The sequence below is a fragment of the Artibeus jamaicensis genome, unplaced genomic scaffold (genome assembly GCF_021234435.1).
Source record: "Artibeus jamaicensis isolate MK-2021 breed Jamaican fruit bat unplaced genomic scaffold, CSHL_Jam_final scaffold_1019, whole genome shotgun sequence".
NCBI classification, from domain to species: Eukaryota; Metazoa; Chordata; class Mammalia; order Chiroptera; family Phyllostomidae; genus Artibeus; species Artibeus jamaicensis.
Genome location: NW_026522025.1, coordinates 36,206,348 through 36,233,953, shown reverse-complemented (window position 1 = coordinate 36,233,953; position 27,606 = coordinate 36,206,348). Strand labels below are relative to the sequence as shown.

Genomic DNA, 27,606 nt, shown 5'->3' with positions numbered 1-27,606 from the left:
GGGGATTGCCTGAGGGGGTGAAGGGTGTTGGGTGGAGGGGGCAAATCAGCACAACTGTAGTAGCATAATCAATAAAATATAATTTCAAAAAGAGAAGGAAAATACCCCCAGTGGTCAATATTTTTTTAAAAAGTTATATTTCAAATGAGTAGCCTGACATAAATAATATAACAGGGTAACTTTATTAACCATACACATTAAAAAAACATTAGTTTGTTTTGTTTTGAAGATTACAGCACAACACAGAGCAAGTCAATACTAATGGTTTACATATATATATATATATATATATATATATATATATATATATATCATACTTACCAAATGGAGTAGGTAGACACACTAACTTCAACATTCAAAATAAAACAAATGTTCTATGTCCCTAAACTGGTTTTAGACCCTATGACTTCTAATAATGGGAAACTTTTCAACAAATCAATATCCCCAGACTTATTTCCTATAGAAATTGGATATGCTATCACTGATATATCATTTTGGAATGTAGTAATACATAAACCTCTATGTTTGGTCTTTTTCTACTTTGCCTACTTCATTACCTCTCTTTCCACCCCAGTCAAGACTCCAGTAACCAACCTTTTCTGAGCAGGACCAACTTAGTCAAAACAGAGATCTGGAAGGCTCTAGGCAGAGGAAAAATCTCCAGTAATATTCTCAATTCTGTCTTCACTCTTCTTTTTAGCAGCTACCTAATTATACCTATGATGGTGTAAAAAATTTTTAAAAAAGCATCCACAGTGAGAGAAAAAGGAATTTGGACTATCGATCTTCATCTGGAACCTATGGCTTCCCACTATCAACTAGTGCATGTGTTATTTTACGTTTCTAACTGTAAACATATACAATATTTAACAAAGCACCCAGAAACTTTGTGAAAAGCACCATATAATTTCCAAGGAGAACGTGTAAGCTGGGGATAGAGTAGGCAAAAAAAAAAAAACCACAAAAAACCAAGAGAAACCACTCAAAAAAAATGGCAATTAACAAAATAAATGCTTTCACAAAATACTTTTTAAAATGGACAAATTCAATTCAAGTGATACCCCCCACAACATTTTCTCTTTAGTGTTCTTAACAGCTATAACATATGCCCCTACAAGAGGAAATTATCTTAACCTACAGAATGGCTACAGTACCAGTACCAGGTGAGTTTTCCAAAGGTACGCACAGCTCACTGCTTGAAGAAACCAATAAGGCAAGACTTTTGGGTCATTTAACCCCTAACACATCCATTAATTTTCAAACTTGCACCTTGAAACCCTGGTACTAGGCTAAAACTGCATATGGCAAGGACAAGTAATTAGGAAACTAAAGTGCTGCTTCTCCTCGGGCAGATCTAACTCAAAAGGTGTGTTGTTAGTCCGAAGAACTATCCCAGGCACTACAAGTAATCATAATCCATGTTTTATAACCTGCCAGGAGAGCAAATACTAAAATTTTAAATCTTGCCCTGCTCTCCAATGAATAACTTATACTGTACAAATAACTCTTTCACTCCACTTCACAATACGCAATAGCAAACATTAAATGAAGAACAATAATCACAAACTCATATCGTTAAAAAAAGGATGCAACAGAGCTTCTTCTGCTGTTATTCTTGAAGCTGGATTTAGATCCAGAAGTTTATCAAGCAGGTCATAAGCTTCATCAGGCACCTTGTCCCAACCTTCTAAATTGGTAGTGTTCGCATCAAAACAACTCCCACAGCCATTTCTGTGCACTTTATACACTGAATTTCCTGAGTGCTGTGCTTGAGGTGTCTGTCTGAGGTGAGAAGCTTTATGCTCAGTCTTCTCCAGAACAGCTGGGTCATGAGCAGATCCCTGTGTATCACTTGTTAGTTTGGGAGCATTAGTCTCTGTACCTCTGAGCTTCTCACAGAGTTTTCTCAAGTCTTGTGCTGGGACTTCTTTGCTACACAATATTGATTTGCCTAAAAGAGAAAAATTACACATATCGTATTATTTGAATAAACCAGAAGTCTCTCTCCTATGAATTATACAAGTCCAACCATTGCTTTGTGGATATATCTATACTGAGTATGAGAGAGAACACCACATGCTATATTACGTTATGTTTTGTGAAGGTCAAATCATTAAGTGGTAGACAGTAAGACAAAGTAGTGACTTATACGATAAGGACTCACTTGACTCTGCCAACTTCTCTAGCTTCATCATATCCTTCTGCAGTCTTTAATCAGCTGCAGCTTCTATATGAAATTTGACCTGGTTCCTGACTTGGCCAGGATGCCCTGCTCTCCCCATGTGCCCAGGATACTCCACTCAGCTCAAGAGTTACCTCTGTGAAGCCTGACCCTCTCAGAGAGTTGATTGTTCTCAACTTTCATTGCATCCTGTGAAGATGTCTACTACTTTTGCTACCCTGTGTTGTAACTGGTAAAATGTCTGCCTGCCTTGCTTAGTATACTGTGGGCTCTTTGAAGATAGGGACTATCTTATTTATTTTTGATCCCCATAACCCAGACAAGTTTGGCACATACTACGTTCTCAATTAATGACTATTGGCCTGGACAAAGAGGCATTGTTCAAATACCACAACCTTACAGGTGCTGTCCTTGACCGACCTATCCAAAATAGCTGTGCCCTCTTCACTCCGTTTCCCCTTTCATCGTTCTCAATACTACTGATGCAGGTGATAGTTATACTTCTTTATTTTGTCTTTCCTTCTAGAATTTAAGTACTAAGAGAACAGAGACTCAGCAATAATATGTGGTACACACAAAGTCCCAATAAATATTTCTGAATAAATGAATACACAAACAAGATGTTTTTAAAAATATGTCTTTGAAACAATTTCCCAACAGGATTCTTATTAGACAAAAATAGGCAAAGCATGCAAATGGGCAGTAATATATTTGCCTTACATTTCCTTAGAAATGAGGCTCTAAATGAGTAGCACAGCATATAGGTTCCTTTCTGGGGTATTTGTTAACAATGCTGACTGTTAGAGCAATGAATTAATCTAGCTCTGGATAATACGAAGTGACTTTTACACATTCCGGTATAACTGCTGGATTGGTGCACTAAGGTAGGAGACAAAAGGAGAGGTGGCGTGGCAGGAAGGGACGAGACAAAGGAAAGAAATGACCAAAAACTACTACGTTGGTTGAAGATATATGCCAATCTTTTTTTACTTTTAAATCTATTTTATCATTTATATTCTCTCCAGAAAATTACAGCCACAGAAGTCATATAATTTTATTCCTTAATTTATAGGCTACTCTGAAGTAATGAAATAATTAACACTATATGTTACAGTATCTCCCCAAGTTACACAATATGCCTAAGTTATTTTTTTATATATCCAGAGAAAGAATTCGTTATTTAGGGTAAATAATTTAAAGTGAAACACTCAATCAAAAAATATTTTGCCTTTGAAGTTTTTTAATCCTCACCCAATATGTTTATTGATTTTAGTTAGTGAGAGAGAGACAGACAGACAGAAAGAGAGAAACACTGATGTAAGAGAGAAACATTGACTGGTTGCCTCCTGTATACACCCTGACCAGGGATCTAACCTGCAACCTAGATATGTGCCCTGCCTGGAAATCAAACCCGAAGCCCTTTGGTGTAGGGAACAACGCTCCAACTAACCACGTCACCGACCAGGGCCATCTTTTGAATTTACCTGACACAACTCAACAGATACTTAATGACAATCTATCACGGGGTGCAGTCTATTGGTTAAGGACACTGGGGCAGGTTACACACAAGACAAGAGAATTAGAAGCACCGTTACTGCTAATCTTAGGCAAGTCATTTCTTTGAATCATAGAGGATAATACAGTCATGACTGCTAAAGTTCTGAGCCCTGTATTCAAAAGTGATAGTAAGATCTGGCTGACAAAACTACGAAGTCATACCAACCAAACTAAGACAAGCGCTACACAGCATCGTTGTTTAAACAGGAGAAGGAGAACCACAACAATAAATCTCTGAAAGCCTTCGCCTGCTACGTGACACTAGCCCTGGAATGTCTCTGTGTCAGATGCTCTACTTCCACTGTTGGTCCTCATTATAACTGTGACTAATATGGGGGAGATTTAGCTCTTCCACAAAATGTTTTGGTGTTCCCTGATAGACATGTAAAAAATTTCTCATGAAGTTACTCGATAGTAGATAAAAGTTTTCTTAATCAGTTGAGAATAAAAAACTCATGTAAGAATACAATTTCCAAGGTATCAATCTTGCTTTCCATTTATGATCACTTTTCTCTTGTATGTATTACTTCACCCTAGTTTCCTTAAAATTTTCTTTTACAACCCAATTTAAAAATGAACAAAGGACCTGAGTAGACACTTCTCCAAAGAGGACATACAGATGGCCAGTAGATATATGAAAAGGTGCTCAACATCATTAGTCATCAGAGAAATGCAAATTAAAACCACAGTGATCTATCTCCTCACACCTGTCAGCAGAATGTCTATCATCAATAAATGAACAAACAAGAGGTGGTGAGGATATGGAGAAAGGGGAAGCCTAGTGCACTGTTGGCTGTTGGTGGGGTTGCAGACTGGTGCAGCCACTGCAAAAAGCTATATGAAGTTTCCTCAAAAATTAAAAATGGAACTGCCTTTTCACCCAGTGATCCCACTTCAGGGTATTTACACTAATTCAAAAGAATTGTGCATCCCTATGTTCATTGCAGTATTAGTTACAATAGCCAAGATTTGGAAGCAGCCCAAGTGTCCATCAGTAGAGGAGTGGATAAAAAAACTGTGATACATTTACACAATGAAATTCTGTGCAGCATAAAAAAGCCGGAAATCTATCCTTTGCAACAGCATGGATGGACCTGGAGAACATTATGCCAAGTGAAATAAGCCAATCAGAGAAAGAGAAATACCATATGACTGAATCTAATGAACAAAATAAACTAACAAACAAAATAGAGACTCATAGAGATACAGAGAACAGACTGACAGCTGTCAGAGAGGAGGTGCAGGGTAAAAAAGGTAAAGAACTAAGCAAAAAACAAACAAAACAACCATACCCTCAGAGATGCAAGCGACACAAGGTGATTACCACAGAGAAAGGTGGGTGGGAGGACATGGAAGAGGGTAAAGGAAAGTAATCATTTTTCTTTTAACAGGTTGACTTTGCTGCAGAAACATTTCTTCATAAGCCTCTATTACAAGGCTTTCTTTAAAACCACCACTAGGCTTGTCTGGTGAATCAGACCACAGCGCTGGTACCTAAGGGACAATTATTTTCTTAGAAGTGGGTCTTGGTCCAGATAAATCTCTTACTTTTTAAAAAATTTTATTTTTAAACTAATAAGCCTGGATCCTTCCTATGTATCATATTTTTCCAAGTCATATTTTCCAGGAACAGATGGGATGAGATAAGCACATGTATTTCTTTCTTTTCTTTTTTTTATAATGTTTTAAGTTTGATTTTAGAGGAAAAAAAGAAATGCATTTGTTGTTCCCCTCATTTGTTCTTTCATCAAGCATATGTATTTCTTGAATCAGAATCAGATCATTCTGACTGCACCCCTGATTAAAACCCGATGATCCTGGGCCTGGCACAAAGCAGCCAAGCTCCTCTTGAAGTGGGTTGACTGAAATTCTGTCCCATAGGGGCATTTTATATCGTGTGGTGACATGCTGACTCAGTCACACCCATCCACTTGGAAAGTATTAACATAATTGTGCGTGGAGAGTAAACACAAGGCGGGCATTTGAGTTCAGGGTTTTGGCCAGAGCGAGGCTGAGATAATTCTCGGGTGCCCTATTATGTACACTGTATGTTCCAGTCTTGAGCTACAAGACTTTGTAGCTAAGGAGATGACTTCCCGTGTCCAATTTACCAGGGGGAACCCAAAAAGCCCAGAATTTATTCATAAAAAATTATTCTTATAAACTTCCGTCACCTTCAAAGTGCTCTCTATCTGATGCAATACACCTATCAAGACATTTTTTCCTACTGCTCAGAACAGTTTTTGAACTTGTGGATTTTGATGCCTTTTAGTGCTGGTTGTTTGTTTGCTTGTTTGACCTCTTCCACGCTGGGAAAACATTTCCCTTTGGGGAGTTTTTCATTACTCAGGACAAGACTAGATGAATACCGAGGGTGAGGCATGGGAACATGCCGTTTTTGGTCAAAAACTGAACACTCTGTGGTGTGGGCAGGTGCACTCATTAATCACCCATGATAAAACAGGCAAGCACGTTGAAGAGTCTTCAAAAAAATTCACTGAAGCATAACAGAGCTTCTCACAACAATGTCAGCTGCTTGATACACTGATACAGGTGGGTTCTTAGAACACTCACCTAGTGCTGTAAGTGTGTACTATAAGGGGCCCGCCCTCCAAAAGATAATTCTGGGTCTTTCTGGAGTCCCCCCCACTTTGTATACTTACAACACAACTACATCAGTAAAGGCGTTCTGTTCATTTTCTTCTGTTACACTAAACCGAAAAAACGTGACGACTAACACACATTTTATTATCATCCTTATTACACGGTATTATAAATTAAATGTTCACTTGTTAGTATAGACTAAGATCATTTAAAGTGGGCCCCAAAGCATCCAATGCTTAAAAAGATACAATAAACAAATCTAAAAATAGTATTAAAATATTTATGCAATAAAGTCAACTACAGGGACTTAAGATTTTATTCCTTATTCTTTTAAGATTATACAGTTAAACTTTAAATACTGGAGAAGTGTAGCACTGTGTGCTTGATAAGTTTAAATAATTAGATACATAGTAGTGATGAAAAATTTTCTATCTAACATGAGAGAACTTTATGAACACAGAATGTTTATCTGTAAAGAGAATTTCATAATAATTTATTAAGTACAGTAATTTGTAGGAAAGAATTGACAGCATTTGTTTTGTTCTATAATCTAAAACTGCTTACCAAAAGTTTTAGCAGCTTGGATAGTTTCTCTGGATCCACGAATTGTCATAATCTGAGCCAGAGCAGTTAAATCATCACTTGCCTTATAAAATGGATACCGTCCGCTGAGCAAAGAAAGAAATATGACACCTGCAGACCACATGTCAATTGCTGTAACAGAAAACAAACTTTTTAAAAATCCCCAAATCTAAAATGTTATCATCTACATTAATAGTTCTCAACCTTCACTGTACATTCAGATCATCTTGAGAGCTTTAAAAAATTCTGATACCCAGGCCCGATTCCTCAGCGATTCGGATTTAATTGTTCTGCAGTACAGCTTGGGCATCCATTTTTTTTTAAAGTTCCCCAGATGCTTTTAATGTAATTTCAGGATTCAGAATCTCTTACCTAATATCTTGAATACGTAATACAATGTTTTTTTTCTAGAGCAACATTCTTGGTAAATTTAAAAGAAAGTTCATCCTTAGAAAACATTTTAGAAGATCAAAAAAATCCAGAAAGAGCTATGTGGGGGGAAAAAACTAGATGCTCCTCAAAAATTATACATCACAGTAGTAAAAATGATACATTTTAGAGAAAAGTATTGAATAGTCGTAGGTTTTCTTCAGCCAGGTACTAACCCTTTCACTACAGAAACTTTATTCTCCAGAATTCTGGCAGTTAAAATTAAGACCAGCTTGGCCTTGTATTCAAAAACATTTTTTTTTCCTTTTAGGGACATCTCTCCTAATTGTTGGCCTCCCAGTATCACCACATTTACTCTCTAGTCCCTCGGCCACTTTATCACCTGCCTTTCTTCATTCGCTCTGTACCTCTGCCTGCTCCTTCAGAGGTTTCTGGAAGCCTTAAGTGCTGAGGTCCCCAGAGCTCCAACCTCTTCCCTTTACTCGCCCATCCATTTCATGGCTTCAACTACCATTTATATGACAACCCCCAAATGAACTTCCAAAGCAGAGTTCCCAGAGCTTAAGATTTACTTTCATTTTGTTGGACATCTCTATCTGGATATCCCAAAAATATCTCAAACCAATTACACCCCAACCTTATACTTCTCTATAAATTAGTCGCTGCTTCTTCACTCTCTACCCTGGTTACTGGCACCCATCAAGTCCCCCAGGCTCGGAATCTGATAAACATCCTGGATGCCTTTCCCTGACCACCCCACACCCAAATCCCATACCCACTCATCCACTAGGCTCTGCATTTCCAGTTATTCTCTTTCTTCTTTTCATTCCTGTTACTAATGGTCTCATTCAGGCTTTCATCCTCTCACTTGGACCACTGCAAGCCACCCCTCTCTAAAGTCTATCCTCTCTGCACACATGCCAGAACAATCCACCTAGAAAATTTATCATCTCTTTTCCTTCATAACTTCCTAACACCTACAGAATACAGTCCAAGCCATTTAACAAGTGTGACTTGACCTTGTCTGCCTCTTTTCAGGTTTATTTCTCATCACTCCTCCACTTTTCCGCCTTACATTCTAGCCACACTAAACTTCTGAATCCCATGTGGCTACCCTATGCTGTTTAATGGGTTCCTCTACTCATGCCTCAATGCCAACCCCAACCCAATTTACACTGTCTTCTCAGAAATTTGCTCTTTATAAACTTTCTTCCAAAACCATTTCAGGTAAGGATAGTTAGGTAGCCCTAAAATACTGTATAAAGTTTTATAACCACACTCACTGGGTTATTTCATGAGTACTTCACAAAGTGTCCTAACTAGAGTATAAGCAGATAGCTTCACTCATTTTTTTTCTATCACTAGCAAACACAGAATACACACGATGAACACGAGCATTTCTTTAACATCCACAATCCAGGTGAACAGTAGGATTCACTTATTCACTAGGATGTTTCTGGGTATCAGCTCCATGACAACTTTATTTTTCAAAAATCTTTTTAATGCTATTATATCTTTTCATAATAACAAAAAATAATGTACATGAAACACACCATTGCATGCATATCACAGAAAAGTTCCCAGGTACTAGGCAAACAGATAAAACTCTGCCAAGTCTTAGGTTAGCAAAGACTACTAAACACAATTATTCCCCCCCATAAAGATGTTAACAAAATTTCTAGTAAAATCATCTTGTAAAAAGAAAAACATGATCTATTAAAAATCATTTAAAAAAATTAGGATTAGAAACTTCAATAAACAGTATTGTCCTTAAGAATGTGAATACTGTACCGCAGAACCACTTACATAATTAAAAGCAGCAAGAGCTCAGAATTTAATCATAAACAGATAAGATCATAAAATGGAATGCAAGTTGTATGTGGGTCCTGTATTTCTAGTACAGCATACCTGTAGTTTGATCCGGGCACTTGGTCAGGACCTCCGGAGCTCTGAACCCTGGGGTGCCTGCCCGGGGGGCAACCTGTTGCCGCCTTGATGACAAAATAAAAGTTTTCGAGTCATGTTATTGACTTGAAATAATTTTGAGTCAAATTATTTAAGACCAAAACTAACACTTCTCCATTCAGTTCATAGTATATTCTGCCTTGATATCTATATAAATAGAATTTATTATAAAGTCAATGGTGATCCAATGCAATGAAAATCCTAAATTTTGCTTCCACACATCTTTCTCCACCATCTTTTACTAGTTCCCAGGCCTTATTCCCGAAAGGTTTTAAGGTCACTTCCAGGTATAAACAGAGGTAATAGATAATAAGAACCAAAATAGAAAAAGAGAGTTCAATAGGAATTCAGAGGTATGAAAATTCACTTCTATTTGGAGTAATACACTTACTAATATACTTATTAATTCATTTATGGATTTAATCAGGGAAGGCTCAAGAAAGCCATGTCCTGAAGGAAAAGAAAAATTTATGTGGCAAAGAGTTGGAGACGGAAGTGGGAGAAGAGCTCTATTATTCAGATCTGGTTGTTCTACACTGGCAGGAATAAAGAAAGAAGGCAAAAAATTAAACCAACAAGAAAACTGTACAATTCTAAGATTCCAAAAAGACTATTCCTCCAGCAAAATATAAGGGCAAGTGTGTTTTCCAAAGAGCATATGCAATCAAATGAACCATATATGACAATAGTTATCATTTGCTCTTCAAGGTGTTGCTCTCAATCAGTGCCTATGTAGTTCACAGGACCATTATTCACTTTCACTCATTGAATCATCTAACAAAATCAGTGCAATTTCTAATCTTGTCTAACAGCATGGTGGTGATTTTATAGCACCATCACAGTACATTACCTTGAAAGGCAAATACTGCAAACTTTATCTGTTGCATAACAGTCACAGGTCTGGCTAGCTGGGCAAGGACCGGCGCTTTTCTTCATTGCACCACTATTCATAACTTTTGTAGAAACAGCCTTCTTTTTTGCCGCTAACTTTCTAGACAGTACATCCACAGTCTTTGACTGCTTTATAAGCTGTAAAAGAAAAGTCATATTTTCTATTTTCATGACATTTAACATGATGCTTTCAAATGCTATTACAGCAAAATGTGTAACTTTTAGAACTGCTGAATGTGCTACTGGATTATAAACAAATACTTGTCTATTAAAACATTTAAGGAATTTTAGGTTTTCCTGTTGAATAAATGTATTAAAATTTACTAATTACTCCAAGTTTCGTAAATATTTGACTTATATAAGTTACGTTCTAGTGTCTAACTCCATTTCAGAACTGTAAACTGCACAATTACATCAGCTAAAATCAGAGTTGTAATTTGTTGCTCATGCTAGCTAGCTGTGACAGGATCTCTTAAGTCAATTTAAAATAACTTAACATTGGTGACAATTTTATAAACTTTACAAACATCTTTACACTATCAACTGTATCAGAAATGTGTTAGTTGTTGGGAGCTCACATTCTAGCCAGTGAGAGAAAAAAAAAGGCCTTAATGATCCAAATGTTCCTTTAGATAAAGAGCAACAACAGTCAACTAATGAAAAATTCCACCAGAAGTTTTCGGAAAAAATACCCCAAAACCCTAGATAAAAGTGTTGACTAGATACTCAAAGCAAGCAATACCTTCTGCCAAAGCAAAATTCTACTTTAAAAACTTCCTAATAAATGCTGATCTAGCCACTCCCTGAATTTTCTTCAGTGTATGACTAGCTGATGAATGCACTAGTAAGCTACATTACTTACTTTCACTGCAGGGCTCTCATGTGAAATGGAGCTGTGTATATTGAAATTTCTTTCTCCAAAAACAGAGCGCTGGACAGAAAGGCCTACAGATCCATCCTACAATACCAACAAAAACAAGGAAAATAAGGATTATATCTGTAACACTTTCTGCCAGCTGTACTCTGCCACAGTTTTGAAAGAGTTAAGTGACATGAAACAAAAACAGCTGCATCCAAGTCATTCTTAGACACCAAAACATTTCTGTGAAAGGAGAAAATAGTCTAGACAGAACTCTCAACACTCATACAATGTTATCACAGCCCACCAATATACATAACTAAAAAAATGCAAAAGCCACCTGCATGGACGTTATATTTTGCTGTGCAGCTAAAATGGAGATAGACACTTCAGAATTTTTCCCCTGTAACTAACGCTTTCTTCTAAAAAGGATAATTAATCTGAACTTTAAAACATGCAGGGAAAATTTATTATTTTCCATTTCCGTTATATAATGTAATTGTAATGACAGAGACATCACAAACCTACCAAGTAAATTTCAATTTTAAAATGGGAAAGCAAAAAAAATAATAAAACAGGAAAATAATCCATTATAAATCTTAGGAAAAATATAATCAATTGGCTTTATAACAAATGTAAACATTATTTTAAATTGCAAGTATTATCCTAGTATTATATCTCCCTCTGTTGGTTGAAGAAGTACATTTCTGAAACCCTGTTAGTACTTAAGAAATAAAAGAGATAGAACCTTTCCATCTTTTCCTTGTTTAATCTGAATTTGCGTGTTTGTGTAGGGCCTTTTAACAGAAGTTTTTGTGGTGGGCTGCTGATCCAGCTCCTTGGGTGCTGCTGGGCTACTACTCAATGGAATCTTGTTTCCAGTGATTACATGTGATGTATTTTGTGAACAACTTCCCTGCTGAACTTCAGACTGGACGAATTTAAGAAGCTCTATTTTTGTATCATGGGTTCCCTGGGCCAAGCCAAAGTCTACCAAGGCGTACCTAAGAAATAAAAGTAAGTTTTTAGTTCTCTATAACAATTAAAGCTTAGTCAACATAAGTCCACATTCATACAGAAACTGTAATTCATTTGGTGACCAATTAAGAATTTATAATGTTCTTGAAAAAAAATTAAAATAAGTTTTACAAACAAGGTAAAAATAGCTAATGAGAATTGAAAACTAAGGAAAGATCACACACACACACACACACACACACACACACACCCCTTTTGTCTTTTCCAGTGGCTCCTACTGATCAGATAGACAAGAAATGCAGGATATAAACACAAACCACAGATTTTAAATCTGATTTAATTAAATTTAAGATAAAACTCAGCAGAAGAAAGGTCCAAGGAAATAAGTTATAGTTTTATTCTTCTTACCATACTTAATGTGGTCCAGTGAATGAACAGCAATATATAAGTTTTCAATGCCTCTATGTATACATGTAATCATCATAAAAGATATAAACACAGAACTTAGTGTTAAAACGGGAAATTGGCTATCTTGTGTCTAATCGCCTCACTCACCAGACAACAAAACTGAAGCCCAGAGATAAAGAGAAATATTGAGGTCAAAAAGGACTAGACCCTTTCTAAGTTTCTTTTGACTGGGCACCACTTCCACGGAGCCATGGAACCTCTAATGATGTACACCGACCGCTTTACTAATACTTTATCTTCTTCACTGTATTTCCCTTCCCTGAACACAATGAAAATCTGAAACAGGCAAAAAACCTGTGCGTGGTTGTTGCAGCATATTCTATGTGTAGGAGATGGACCCCACAGCACAAATTCATTCAAGTGTGAGTATTTTCTGGTAACTTTCCATACTTACTTTTTCAGGCGCCTATTATATAAAAAGTTGCTGGGCTTAACATCACGGTGAACAATACCAAACTGATGAATACGTTTCAAGGCTTTAAAGAGATTAAACATATATTCCCGTACTTCTTGAAAGGAAAGAGAATTCAAGATGTCCTAAAATAAAGTTATAAATAAGGTCATAAATTTTTTTCAATTATATATTTAGTTAATAAAAATCCAAGAAATATCAAAACCCACCAAAAAGGACTCGTGCTCCAGATACGGCATGGCAATAACCACGTGATCATTTTTCCTAAAACAGTACTTAACTCCCATGACATTGTCTTGTCCCCTGGTGAAAAAATGCACAGCAAACTTTAGAGGAAAGGTCAAATAAACCAAAAACTTAATTCCTATATTTTTAAAATGCAATTCTAGCAATGCATAAATAATGCTAGAAGACTAACTTAAAACTATCATCATATAGGACAATATATACAATTGACTTATACAAGATAAAGATTTTTAAAAAAACAAAAATATTACCATTTATAAGGTTAACAATTCAAACATGACATAATTATTTTTAATTGGAGGGATGAAAAAAAGGTGAATGAAGATGAATTAACACCCTCACTGGATTGAGTGCCAGCCTACAAACCAAAAGGTCACCAGTTTGATTCCTGGGCAGGGCACATGCTTGGGTTGCAGGCTAGGTCCCCAGTTGGGGGCATGCAGGTAGCGACCAATTAATGTTTCTCCCTCTGTCTCCCTCCCTTCCCCTCTCTCTAAAAATAAATATAAAAAATAATTTAAAAAAAGAATAAGATTAGTAGCAGATAAGATAGTATGAGCAATAAGTAAATTTTAAAATAGTTAACAATTTATTAAGCATTCACTATATGCCAAGCTCTGAATCTAAGCACTTCACATCTATTAACAAAATCACTTAATCTTCACAACAACCTTAAGAGAATGGTGATATCATTTCCTCCCCCTGTTCTAAAGAAATTGAGGCACAGAGAAGTTAAGAAAGTTCCCCATTAAACTGGTATGTCATGGAGCCAGGATTTGAATCCAGCAAGTTTGCTCAAGACCTATGCTCTTTTAACCACAATGCTACAATGCATCTCATTAGAAGAGGAGGAGGATGAGGAAAACAGGTTAAGTTGATTTCTATGGCTTTCAGCCCGAGTGAGTAAAATAACATGAATACCAATAAAAAATATATAGAAATCAGAAAAAGAAGTTTCAAAACCAAGACCTAATCATGTTGATAAAGGTTTCTAGACATAGTACCAAATCTTAAGTGAAAAAAGTCAGTGACATTAATCGCAGAGAAGTGATACACAAAACAGTGAAAATGATTAGAGAAGAGAAAACTGAACTCTGGAAAAGTCTCAAGTTGAAGGGCAAAGTAAGGAGGAAAGAGCAGAAAGCCCAGACAGAGATGTCAGCCAAGTGAGGAGGTTTAAAGGAAGGGGTGATCAGCATGGAAGTCAAAGAGAGTGAGAGCAGAGGGAGGGCTTTTAGTCTGGCAAAGAGGAATTAACCAGTAGCTTTTCAGAGAGCAAATTAAGTGGAAAGGAAGAGGTAAAGAAGGATTTAAGAAGGGAAAAGAGAATACAAAAGAATTAGAACATAAAGACAATTTGCCCAAAATATGTGGCAAAGAAAAGAAGAAGAAAAATCAGTGTAGAAGCTAAAAGGGAAGCAAGATCACATAAAGATTTTTTTTAGCATACAAGTTCAGGGAAAGAAAAAGTGGTCAAGGGAGATACTTAATGTATGGAAAAAGGAGTGATCTCGTTCAAGGTACAGGAATATATGCAGTCATGCCTTAGGAAGGCCACCTCATCCTCTTGTCTTTATAGTACATGGAAGGATGAAACAAAGAAATAAGCTTGTTCGTTCTATAAACATCTAATGGGCACTGTTAGTTGCTAGACACTATGTTAGATATTAGGGATACAATGGTGAATTAAAACGAACACTTCTGCCCTCATCGAGTTTACCATCAGATAATAAACAAGGTAACAAAGAGTAACAGATTATAAAACTTTTAAACCAGATCAAAAGGTGCTGTAACAACAAAAAACAGAATCTAATGTAATTCAAGAAAGACCTCTTTGAAGTGGTGCCACTCTGGCTCAGAAGCCAGCACTGTGAAGTCTTCTTGACTGAAGAAACAGTATGGGCAGTGGTGGCCCTGAGGCAAGACAGCTCTTGAGACAAATGTGAGAAACTAGAAACAGTGAAGCACAGCAAGGGTGGTAGGAAGCCTGGCATGACACACGGTCGGATTTTTTTCAAAGTACCCTGGGAAACCACTAAAGGATTTTAAGTGGTTGAAATAACAGTATCCAATTTATATCACACAGATACATATTTTTATATTTTAAAGATTCCTCTGGCTGTTTTGCAACCATGAGATTAAGGGAGGAAAGAGAGGCAGGCTACTACCTAAAGTAGTGGTTGAGAAAAAAGAAAGATGTGGATGAGTTTTTAGATATATTTTGGAGGCAAAATGGCCAAGACTTGGTTTGAATGTGGTTTAGAAGAAAAATGGAGAAACTGAGGATGATTACTAGGTTTTTGGCTTGAGCAACTAGCTTGAGATGGTGGTGCCATTTACTGCAATGGGCACGTGAATACCAGTTGTTACAATATGATTTTTTTATGGTAGGCAAAAAGGGATTAAAATTTAGTTTTCAGCATATTATATTTGAGGTGTTTATTAGGTGTCCAAGTGGAATGTCAACTAGGCAGGTGCATATATAAAAATCCACAGTTTACATGTCTGAGTCTAGATATATCTTATGGGAATCATTACTGTATATTTAAAGTCATGGGGAAGTACATGATCCTAGAATCTAGGAAGGGTCTAGAGAAAGCAAGCCCAGGACCAAGCACTTAGTAACTCTAACATTTAGGGGTCAGGTAGCAGAAGAACTGGCAAAGGACATTGAAATTAAAAGTCCAAATAAAGTAGGAAGAAACAAAGATGTGGCAGCACAGAACTCAGAAGACAGGTTCAAATCAATTATGTTAAACACTGCCTAGAGTTCAAGTGAACAGAAATGGGAACTGGCAAAATTAAGTCATGGCTGACTCTACCTAAAGGAGTTTTAGTTTAGCTCAGAGAAGAGCAGCCACACCTAAGTGCACTAAAAGGGGGGTGTGGCAGTGAAAAACAGCATGTGGAGAAAATTTTTGAGAAGTCTGGCTGCCAAGGGGAACAAAGAAATGATGGTGCAGCTGGAAGTGGGATGGCAGTGCAGGGGGGATAAGAGATGCCTGATCATGTCCGTATGTTGGTAAGAATGAACTAGCAGAGAGACCAATGAGAAAGACACACCAGAAAATGTAGTTAAAGTTTATTCTGCTGCTCAAAATAAAAGATGAGATGAGGTTGTCTATAGCAGACGAGATGTGAAACATGAGTTCCCCACATTTTAAAAAATATCTAGACCATGATCCCAAGGTTTATGATTTGGCAGGAAGGTTGAGGGGAAAAAGTGGTACAAAAAAACAGCAGGAAGTCAAGCTCAGCCTCAAGCAAAATCAACACCAAAATTGGTATTAATTTAACTAACCATATTCCAAGGTTAGAGGAAAAGTACTAGCAAATTGGAAACACCTGACTGTGGAATATGTTTAATTAATTGACAATATTACTACCCCTAGTAGGTAGCTACTTAAACATCTTAAAAATTATATGCAGGCAGTTCAATTAAAATGTCTTTAAATTACCTACCCAGCCACTGTTAGGCACTGAAGTTCAGCTGCTATTCTTACAGGATGACTTGTTGGAATTAAGTGTTTTAGAGCAATTTTCTCTTCAAGTCCTACTTGTAACTGTGCTGTAGCCAAATAAACAGAGCTGAAAGTGCCTGTGAAACAATTTATTAGGTTTCTCAATATTTGATTTTAAAAAATGTTGATAAAACAATGCCAAAAAGATCATAAAAACTGTGTAGAGCCCATACAATTGTCATAATGTATCATTAATATTTTAATAACAACAAACACAAAGAGCAAACACATCTGTAACTACAACTTATTTTCAATATTCAATACAGTCTTAACTGTCCTCAGTTGTATAGGGGATACGGTATTAATTACACCAAAGCTCTAATGTGAATGTTTGAGTGGGTTAGCATGATGTCATGACCCACTCCAACAAGTATTTTTCCGCCATACTGTCATTTGGAATTGCTTTCTTAAGATTTGGATACTGAACTATTAGAAGTAGAGATGATAGTAGGGTTAGGAGGAAAAAAACTCCCAAAACACCTGGTCTTTTAAATTTAGCATTAAACTAAAGAGGAAAAAAAGATTCGGTTATCAATTAAACTTGAGAAATACTGAGTTAAAAAAATTGATAGTTTTTTTAATCACAAAATTCTCCAGAGCCTTTAATGTGTTCATCATGAATAACCGAAAAAGGAACAACTATACACTCTAGAGTCCCCAAACTTATTCAGCCTTAGGACACACTCCTCCTCTACCCATTCCAGAAACAGTTACCAATTTGTTCTGACACCACTGTTTTCCAGAACAAAGATTTTGCACACTAAGTCAGTGTTCAAAAAGGAGAAGGAAAAAAGGTGTGAAGACCTACTTCTTATATCCCAAATCATCTCATCTTCTAATTTCTCTGCCACCACTGACTTTTCTCTCCTGACATTTTCCTTGTGAAAAGCAAACAATGAAGTATATGGAAATTTTAAAATATTTAGACATATTTCTACATAACCATCAAAAAACCCTATTATTGTTTATTCTCTCATTCCCTTCATATCGTCTGCCAAATTCACCCTTCACTCAATCGATGGTATTTAAGTTAATACTGACCATCCTATAAATATTATACCACTTTATTTTCACCATTTTGCCATCTTAGGTTGCATGTATGTTACAATGTACAATTCTACCTAATGGCAACAGAGAAAGAGGAAAAAGATTTGGCTTGCTTTTATCAAACCTCCCCATTTGAATCTTAAGTTTTTCATTTTTAGTAAGTATCATTAGTAATATACATAAAACTATAAAGATTAAATAGGACTGTTCATTGGACTATAAATATTTATTCTGTCATTCTTTCTGGGGGGCAGGGCGAAAGCTGTTACTATTATATTACTAATAACAATACAGTTATATAAACATGGTCTTAGTATTTTAAAAAGGAGTATATTTTTAATAAGAAATAATAATAAACATCAAAATTAAACAAGGAAAACAGACCAAGGGGGGAAAAAGTTAAAAAGGTAATAAAATATATCCCTAATTACCTTCTCCAATTTTGTCCTTAATATTAAACACATTACCAAGCTGTGGGACAGCTTCATAAAGCTTCTCGATGTCTTTTTTAACACCTACCAAGGAAAAAAGATTTAAGTTACAATTAATGAGTATCTTATACTTTAAATTACAACTCAAATAAGTTCTGAAATATGAATTGTTACAAATAAACAGGTAGAAGCCTTGCAATCATGACAGAATAATTAAAAGCTCATCAAGTTGCTCTAACTCACATAGACCTCTTGAACTAACAGACAAAACTGAGTAAGTCCCAAAATCACACACACAGAATTTCCACTATTCTGGAATTACAACATCCTAACAGGCACATTGCTGTTACCTGTGGTACAACACAATGAAGAAACTAAATTAAAAAAATTACTAAACAATGTGTGTGCTATGATCACTAGATGGCATGACAAGGACACAATGCAATCTTCTTGAAAACTATTTCCTTCCCCTAAACATACAAAATCTTACAGGCTTGGGAAACTTATGTATTGTATATTCATCATATTCCCTCGGAGAGATGGTCTACTAAGACTCTTGGGAATGTCAAAAATATATATATTTTTTAAACTGTCCTATTACCAACAGTATCCTCTGCCCTTGACAGCAGATAATTGCTACTTTTAAATAAAAACAAACTTTTTACAGAAAGATACATAGTTAAAATGAGAGGCAATAATAGAGAATGTGACAAACTACTGGATACAAAAGATAACTATATGCTTCAGTCATCAGATTTTATTCCAATGTCTAGGCCAAGCATCAGCTACTTTTTAAGTTACCATAATACTCTACACAGTGTAACAGTTAAAGACATTTTCAAAGCACTTCACATGTATTATTTTTTCTGATCTTCACAACAGCACTGTGATATTGGCAAGACCTAAAATATTACCCTGATTTTGCAGATAAAGAAACCCCAGTCAGGGAAGTTAAATCACAATGCCCAAATTCACAGAGGTATAGCTGACATCTCTTCACTCACTCATTTAACAAACACTGTGTTTAAACAGATGCTCTGCAAAGGACATATTTTGAAAAACGAACAAATTTGGTGTAGCCTGTGTTCTCTAAGAGCTTACTCTAGTGAAGAGACAGATGTTAAAAGCCTACTAAATACAAAGTGAGAACTGTAATAATAAAGGAACACATGTATTACTAGGTAGAAGGGGGGAGAAAAATGAATACTCAGGAAGGTACAAAGAAACTTAAGCTGTATTTTGAAGCATTCACCAAGTAGAAAATGTGGAAGAAGGCATTTTATTTTAGGAAGGAACTATGTATGCAAAGACGTGGAAAAGGAAAAAGGCATAGATTATATGGGAAGAGCAGGATGGTGTAGATAATGAAATTCGATGTGGCCAAGGCAGGGAAAGGCAGAGAATCCAAGTTTCAACATAAGAGTTTTTAAGGAGGAAGATGACAAGTGGATAATTTAAGAGACTGGGAGATCATTAAGAGCTGGAGAATAAATAGCAGGTTAGTTCAGTATGCTTTCCACTGTATCAGCCCACTTAGGAAAATAGGAATACTTACTTAAATTACCCTCAACCCCCTCTTCTATTTCATCGGTGGGCTAGAAAAGCTTCATTGTCCCAATACAAGAGGCAATATAACAGTAATTAAAAGTACCAGTTTTGGAGATGGACAGCTTAAGTTAAAATCTTGGCCCCATTATTTACCAGCTGGTATGACCTTCCTTGAGCACACAATTTACCTCTGTGAGCCACAGTTTCCCCCATCTATAAAAAAGGGGATCATAACAGTACCCATGCCACGGAGATACTGTGAAGATTAGTTAACATACATAATGTAGGAGAAGCTTTTAACACAATGCCTGGTGCATAGTTAATATTAAATGATAGTGATCATTCTTGTTAGCAGTTACTTACATTACTATTTCTCTAGGGCTTTGCTCATATTATTTTATTGCCTCTGTTTGAAATCCTCTTCCCTTATGATTTCATGTGGCTAGCTCGGTTGTCACAGTCTCCTCTGACATCCTATGCAAATTAGCATTTCTCCCATTATTCACACCTTCCTGTTTATTGCCTTCAGAATACTTATCTACTATGAAATCATCCTGTTTATTTATTTGTTTGCTGTCTGCCACTTCCACTAGAATATAAATTCCAACAATAAAAGTTCCATGTCCAGCCCTGGCTGGTGTAGCTCAGTGGATTGAAGGCGGGCCTGTGAATAATAGGATCTTGGTTTAATTCCCAGTCAGGGCACATGCCTGGGTTGCAGGCCAGTTTCCAACAGGAGATGTACAAGAGGCAACCATACATTGATAGTTCTCTCCCTCTCTCCTTCCCTTCCCCTCTAAAGATAAATAAATAAAATCTTTAAAAAAAAGTTCCTTGTCTATATAATTTCCACAGTACACTCAGCTCTTAGCACAGTGCCTGGCACATTTGTTGAATGAATGAATGATTTACCATCCTTAAGGCAATTCAGAGATAGCTGTAAAAAAAACCCTAACAAAACAAAACCCCCCTAAAGTTTAGATGTCACATAGGATGAAACCTAGGACAGTAGGAGTTACCTCACTATCAGCTACCACACTACTTGACCCAAGAAACCAAAACCATTGCCCGGGGGTGAATGTGACTTTGTAACAGTCACAGTTGCCACAGTCCATTAGAATCTTTCCATTAGCAGTTTCAACCAGCTTCAAATTCAAGCCACAGGAAAGGGACTATATGGGTGCCTTTCAATTTGATAGTACTTTTTATAGTATATTTCTTTGATTCTAAGATACATTTTAACAACTCTGAAATTGGGATGCAACTTACAATTGTTGGCTAGCATCAAAACTAACAAAAATAGGTGTCAGTGACTCATAGATCCAAGAAGCCGTACAAGGCATTCATATTTATCCCTTAAGTGCCAAATGCTGGTAGGAAAGAACAGTAGAGGTGAAGAAGAAATCAAATGTAGGCATGCTCCAAATAATTGGGCTCTTCTTAAGGACCCATTAACAATGGCTTAAAAAAATGGATTCATAAAAGAAATTCTGCAACAGTAATGTATAGAGAACAATATTGTGAGGGGCAAAATAAATCAGTAACTTGGCATACAAAAAGTGACTCAGAAGAGATGCAGCTAAAAAGTTTATTTTCCTATTTATTTTTTAAATTTTTATTTATTTATTTTTAGAGAAAGGGGAAGGGAGAAAGAAAGAGAGGAAGAGAAATACTGGCCTGCAAACCAGGCACGTGCCCTGACCAGGAACAGAACCCGTGACCTTTTGGTTCGCAGGCCGGTGCTAAACCCACTGAACCACACCAGCCAGGGCTATTTTCCTTTTTAAGTCCATACCTGAGATATACAATTATTTGTCTAATTAGGTCTTAAAAAGACTTGTACTAGAATATAAGTATAAAATAATAACTATGTAAGTATAAAAAAGTATAAAAGAAAAAATCCCAGGTGATAGGAAAGTCATGTGCCATACATAGTACAACTGGCAGCATTTCTGAGTACTACGTAAAATGCTGTACCTAACACTCGGTGATGTTCAGATACAATGCAATATTTTAGGAACCTTGTTTGCAGTCTTTTTTACTATTAAATGTATTGAGGTGTTTATGTGCGTGCATTGTTATTGCATACAATGATTAATAACACCAAAAGCTTTGTAGCAGGATGACAGAGTTGCCACTGTCCCCTAGTTTCATGTGGATATTCAAATTTAAATTAAATAAAATTAAAAATTAATTTCCTCAGTCACACCAGCCACATGTGACAACACAGAAACATTTCTGTTACCACAGAAACCTCCATTGGACAGCGCTGATATAAAAGAAAGCCTGGGATCTAAAAGATCTGGATTTAACTCCTATCATTAAACCACAGAGTGTTCTGCTCTTAACTTGTCAAAGAAAGGGTTTAGATGAGATGAGCTTTACTTTCTAGCTATAAGAGTCTACAGTTTCCCCATGAGTTGCACATTCTGGAATTTCCCTTTGTATAAACATGAGCTGGCAATCAGAGATACTGGTTAGCTGTTAGAATCACCAGAAAGAAAATATATGCAACAAGCCCTGACTGGTGTGGCTCAGTGGGTTGGGCGTCATCACTCAAACCAAAAGGTCACCAGGTCAATTCCAGGTCAGGGAAAATGCCTGGGTTGCAAGACAGTTCCCCAGTTGGAGGCTTGCAAGAGGCAACCAATTGACGTTTCTCTCCCTTTCTTTCTCCCTCTCCTCCTCTCTCTAAAAAGAAAGACATAAAATCTTTTAAAAAATTAAAAGAAAATATATGCAATAAGAATAGTTAGTAAGTTATTCACAAGCCATGTGAATGACTATACAAACTTAATGTGCTTCCATAAAACTACTCACTATGTACTTACCTACCTTTACAAAACTCTAAATATGTTTATATTAAGGTTTCCTGTTACTACAGAAACATTATTAAACAACAGTAAAACTTCTTGACAATCACAATGAATGCAAAAAATCCTCAAATTCTGAAGTAGGAGATAAAAACAGACAGCAGAAGAGAACATTCATGTCAAAAGCCAGAAAATACTAGAGGCAGAGACCACTAAATATATATACTTTGAGGATTGAGGGAAGACTGTAAAAAGTCCACAAGCTACAAAAAACTATTTAAGTGTCTGTATTTTATACATGAAGGTCTAGGCTTCTGTTTTTTTCTGCTACATAATATATCCAAGCGGCTTTCTCACAGCAACAGCCTCCTTAACCGTGCTCCCTGCTTTCATCATTGCTGGTCTTTGGCCAAGTCTTATTTAATAACATAGCCGCCAAAGTGATCCTGTTAAAAACTAAGTCACCATATCATTATTTTGCTCAAACCCACTAAAAGTTTCGCATCTTGCTCCACACCAAAGTGAAACAGATACTCCTTTCGTCACACTTCTTCACTGGCATCGCTTCCAGCCACAACGACCTCTTTGCTATTCCTAAAGGCTGGGCACACTCCCACTGCAGAGCCTTTGAGCTTCCCGTTTCCCGTATCTGGAATACTCTTCCCCAGATAACTGTAAAGCTCACTCCTTCACCCACTGCAAGTCTCAGCTCAAATATTACCACACTGAAGCTTTCTCTTACCAACTGATTAAAATCACAATCGCTTTCCCCAATACTTCCTGTCTCCCCTTCTTTTCTGCAATTTCTTCAAAAGCATTAATGACTTCTGAACATTCTATTTTTTATTTTCTCTTTCCACTGGATTACATGCATTAATTTTTGTCTGTTTTATGAATAATTTATCACTAGCATCCAGGAGGGTACCTGCACATAGTAGATATTTAATAAATGCTTATTATATAAATGAAATGCTTTCAATTACCATGGAGCAAAACTGATACTCCAGGAATGTATATCATGCTTATTCTGGGGCTTCCTGCACTGCCTGATATATACTTCCTATAACTAGGGGGATCATATAATTTAGCCCAAACTGACACGTTCTTGGGAGTTAAGACAGGCACTGATAATAATTATACTATAACAATAAGCATAAGTTACATCTGTTCCAGGCAAACCAAAATAGTACCTATAACCAATTTTAGAATCATGGACTAAGAGTACACATACTACACAATGAAACCAAACATTCCAGTAGAATTCAACAGTATGGAAGAGACATCTAGTATGTGTGTGTAGTTTATAATTCATTCTTTCACTGAGTGAAAGATTCTTTCACTCAGTGAAAGAATGAATTACAAACTTTCATTCTTTAGCACTTGCTAAATTTGGAATATGAACTTTTTAAAAGACTTCCTGAAAGAATGAAAAAAAAACCATTTGGTCCAATACTCCACCAGGTACTTTATTCATTGCAGTATTTTTCTTAATAATAAAACAATCTAGTGGCGATTCAATAAGAAAAAGCAATTAAATAAATTATAGTATACTATGTAGTGAAACATAGGCAGTCATCCTAAATCAAACTGCAGAATATTTAATTACATACAAAATGTTCAAGATCCATACTGCTAAGCAAAGAAAAAAAATGAGACTAAAAATAAGGGGGCTATCATCCCCAAATGTTGCTAGTTATATAAACAGTTAGGGCCCTAGCCAGGTTGTTCAGTTGGTTGGAGTACTGTCCCATACACCAAAAAGGCTGAGGGTTCGATTCCCAGTCAAGGCACATATGTAGGTTGTGGGTTCAATTCCTGGTCAGGAGGAACCCATCACTGTTTCTCTCCCACATTGATTTTTCTGTCTTTCCCTTTCCTTGCTCTGTAAAAATCAATGAACATATCCTCAGGTAAACATTAAAAAAAATAGACCTGGGAATATAAAGTACACCATAGGGAATTACAGTGTCAGATGGGTACTAGACTCACTGGGATGTTCACCTCTTAAGTTATACAAATATTTCACCAGTCTGTTGTACACTGAAAGTAATATAACATTGTAAGTCAGTATGTTGTACACTGAAGCTAATATATTGTAAGCCAACTGTGATTAGAAAAAAAATTTTAAGTATATATATCTGTATGCACAGGAGGCTAAAAGGAACATACAATGGTGGCAATATTTGAACAGTATATTTCATTCTGGTTTTCTACACTTTAGATTTTCTTCAATAAGGATGTATAATTTTTATGAAAAAGTTATAAAAGCTGATAAATACCCCCAAACAAAGGGCCATGCTATTCACCCATTATACTAAGTATTTAACTTTACGTCCTTGCATTAAACCATTCATTCAATATTTTCAAGCACCTACCATGTATGCCGAAGACTGTTAGGTTCTGAGAATATATAGAAAAAGTCCCATCATTCAAAAGTAATTCCATCAAGAAAAAGTAAATCACATTACATCATGAGACAGTTATATGCTTGGACCCCATCAGCTCTACTCTCCTTACTGAAGTTATATTTCTGATATAACCTTAGCTTTTATAACCGTATAAAACATTTTTGAACATCTTATAAATTATCAAGGATACTGTTCACAGTGTTCAGTTATATAAGAGCCACAAAACTAAAAAAATGTGGAATAAAACTTGCCCCACTCTTTATTTCCCAGATTTCTATAACATTAGCATACTAGCTTTCCCCTGAACATAATGCTAGGACCGTTCATACATTCTGCCTAATATACAACATATACGATGAGCTATAGCATTAACTGCCTTCAAGGAGTTCATACTATAATTGAAGGGACAAAATACACAGAGTGCTGAACAATACAAGAAAAATAATACAATAACTGTATTACTATATTATGTGTCAAATGAAATAAGGAAAAGCTGGACCATGAAAAACAGGTAATTACAAGAAAATGGAATGCAAGAGAGATAGCATTCATGAAACTGGATGAATATGGCATTTTAAGATTAGTCTAGGTGCAATGTATAAGATCCACTAGAAGACAGAAAAAAAGTAAAAACAGGCAGTTTAGGTAAGAAAATTTGTCATAATTCAAGAGCAAAGTGTAAGGGGATGAATTAATGTGTTATAAGTGTGACTGGAAAGAAGAGGTAACACCACACACTTAAAAAAAAAGTTGAGTGACTGGATATTGGAAGCTAATACAAAAAATAAGGTGAAGACTAAAGTTTCAAGCTTAAATAAATAGGGTAATAGTGGCTTCATCACCAAAAATAGAGACATCAAAAAGGGTACTAATTTTGACAGACGAGTTTAGTTTTAATCAGAAATCAAAAGCATGTGATAATGCTATTTTTCTAGGATAGGGTCCAAGTCTATTTTGTAGTGAGTGTGTGTGTGTGTGTGTGTGTGTAAGGACAAATGAACAAATACTCAAAATTAATCTCTTTTGGACAAGCACTAAATATGCTTAAGAAAAAGATGAAAAAGATTTACCTACCTTTTAGAAAAAAATGTAGTTAACTTGAACAACTCTATTTGTCAAGTATTTATTAAATATCTACTATGTCCCAGGCACTGTGCTAGAACAGAAATGGAGGTGTACGTTTTAGTGTACAAGATCAGGAATTATTTGACCTTCTCCTCACTTCAAGGTCTGGGTGGGTTAGGGCCAAATAATATTGCATGATGTATAATGAGATATAGTGCTTTATTACTGCCATAAACATTTCATGTATTTTTGTCACTGAATACTGCTTTTGAATACTTCAGTGAAAATCCCTCCAATGTCAATTTCTAAATCCAAGCTTAATGTAATGTGGTGAGCAGACGTAAGAACATAGGTCTAGGAGGAGAGAACTAGTTTCAGTTTCAACAAAACTTTGTTTCTTAGACAATCATTAATATTTAGAAGCAACTTCCTCTGTAAAAATGACATGGTTGGACTACAATCCATGTCATTTCTAAATCTATATCTAAATCTGTCCTAAATCTAGATCTTAGGAAGCTTTAATGATTTGTAAAGATGCTTTTATTTATACATACAACTCACTTAAGGAAGTTCTGTGTGTGTTTTTAAAAATAATTGAAATTACAGAATTGCCTGTACATCTTTGAAATTACATACATACCTGGTAGTTTAGAATTCTGCTCATGTTTTTTTAACGAGGCATCGGCCTGCAACCGGTCAGGCAGGGGAGAAAAAGCCCTGGGTTCATCCACCTGAATTCCCAAAGACGACTCCATCACAAAACAATTGGTACGCAAAATGCTAGCTAAGGGGTCATGTCCACAGGGGAAGCAAAGCAGCTGTGAAAATTAGAATACCGGAAAAGACAGAAGTTTAAATCACTCACTGAACCAAGCACTAAAATATGCCACTGCCCCCAAAGAGGCAAAAATCTAAAAATAAACCATATGTTAAAACCCCCAAACGAAGAAAAATCTAGGCCGTTTCTAAGAATTCCATTTAATTCACTTTCACCTTCCAGAAATATGGACAGAGGGCCCGAAGGGAAATTTCTAGTCCGAGTAGCCTTCAGGTTGTGAGCACGAGGACGCTGGGTGCCGGGGAACATCCTTGCGCCAGCACCAGGGCCCTCTCAAGGGCCTATCCCGGGCCCATGAGAACCAGGGATAAGCCCTTAGAGGAGAGAGAGTGGTTTGACCCGACGAAGAGGACAGGCGGAAATCGTGTGTCTAAGGAAAGGGAGCGCCAGGAAGCTGGTCCAAGGCCCTATGCAAGCTGATGGGAGAACTGATACCGTACCGGTCACGAGCGCCGGAAAGAAGGGAAGTGGGAATGAATGGGATCCCTGTGCCAGCGCTGACCGCGAGCTCAGCAGAAAAGGACCTTACACTCTCAGATCCGAGACCGAACGGGATGCTTAGTGCGCAGGCGTACGACTTTCCCGCCGCAGGATCCTAGGAGGGGGGTCAGGGGTACTGCGCTGAGATAAAACCAAAATCACGATCCGTAATTCATTTCTAATCCCTCACAATCCCGCGCCGTGGAACGCCGTTGGAAACTCACGGTTTAAGGAAATACGACTTCTGCGGCTCCCCAGACGCCTGGGTACCCGCTTCTAAGAGCGTCCCACCTGGCGAGTCTGCCCGACGCGCCTGCGCAA

General features: G+C 36.7%; 1 protein-coding gene across 3 annotated transcripts; it reads right to left on the bottom strand.

The window, feature by feature from the left end:
* Positions 1-272: 272 nt before the first annotated feature.
* On the bottom strand, positions 273-27,606 carry CDC7 (cell division cycle 7). Of its 3 annotated transcripts, none has more exons than XM_037154420.2 (12): positions 27,246-27,391; positions 26,608-26,785; positions 18,134-18,217; positions 16,597-16,732; positions 13,098-13,191; positions 12,871-13,013; positions 11,779-12,034; positions 11,034-11,129; positions 10,131-10,309; positions 9,224-9,306; positions 6,908-7,057; positions 273-1,951 (listed from the first exon to the last, which is right to left on the bottom strand). In XM_037154420.2, exons 2-12 carry the CDS (start codon positions 26,720-26,722, stop codon positions 1,560-1,562), a joined length of 1,728 nt encoding a protein of 575 aa, XP_037010315.2. In that variant the 5' UTR covers positions 26,723-26,785; positions 27,246-27,391; the 3' UTR covers positions 273-1,559. The 3 variants fall into 3 exon arrangements, with proteins under 3 accessions (XP_037010315.2, XP_037010316.2, XP_037010314.2); XM_037154421.2 differs by lacking the exon at positions 27,246-27,391 and adding an exon at positions 26,961-27,233; XM_037154419.2 differs by lacking the exon at positions 27,246-27,391 and adding an exon at positions 27,510-27,606 and having other exon boundaries at positions 274-1,951.

Excerpts from the sequence above, each read along its gene's own strand:
- CDC7 (XM_037154419.2), bottom strand. The coding sequence starts at position 26,722 with ATGGAGTCGTCTTTGGGAATTCAGGTGGATGAACCCAGGGCTTTTTCT. Across the intron at positions 13,014-13,097 it reads TGGAGCACGAGTCCTTTTTG|GACATCTTGAATTCTCTTTC; the intron begins GTGGGTTTTGAT and ends ACTTTATTTTAG. Across the intron at positions 12,035-12,870 it reads TATAATAGGCGCCTGAAAAA|GTACGCCTTGGTAGACTTTG; the intron begins GTAAGTATGGAA and ends TTTATTTCTTAG.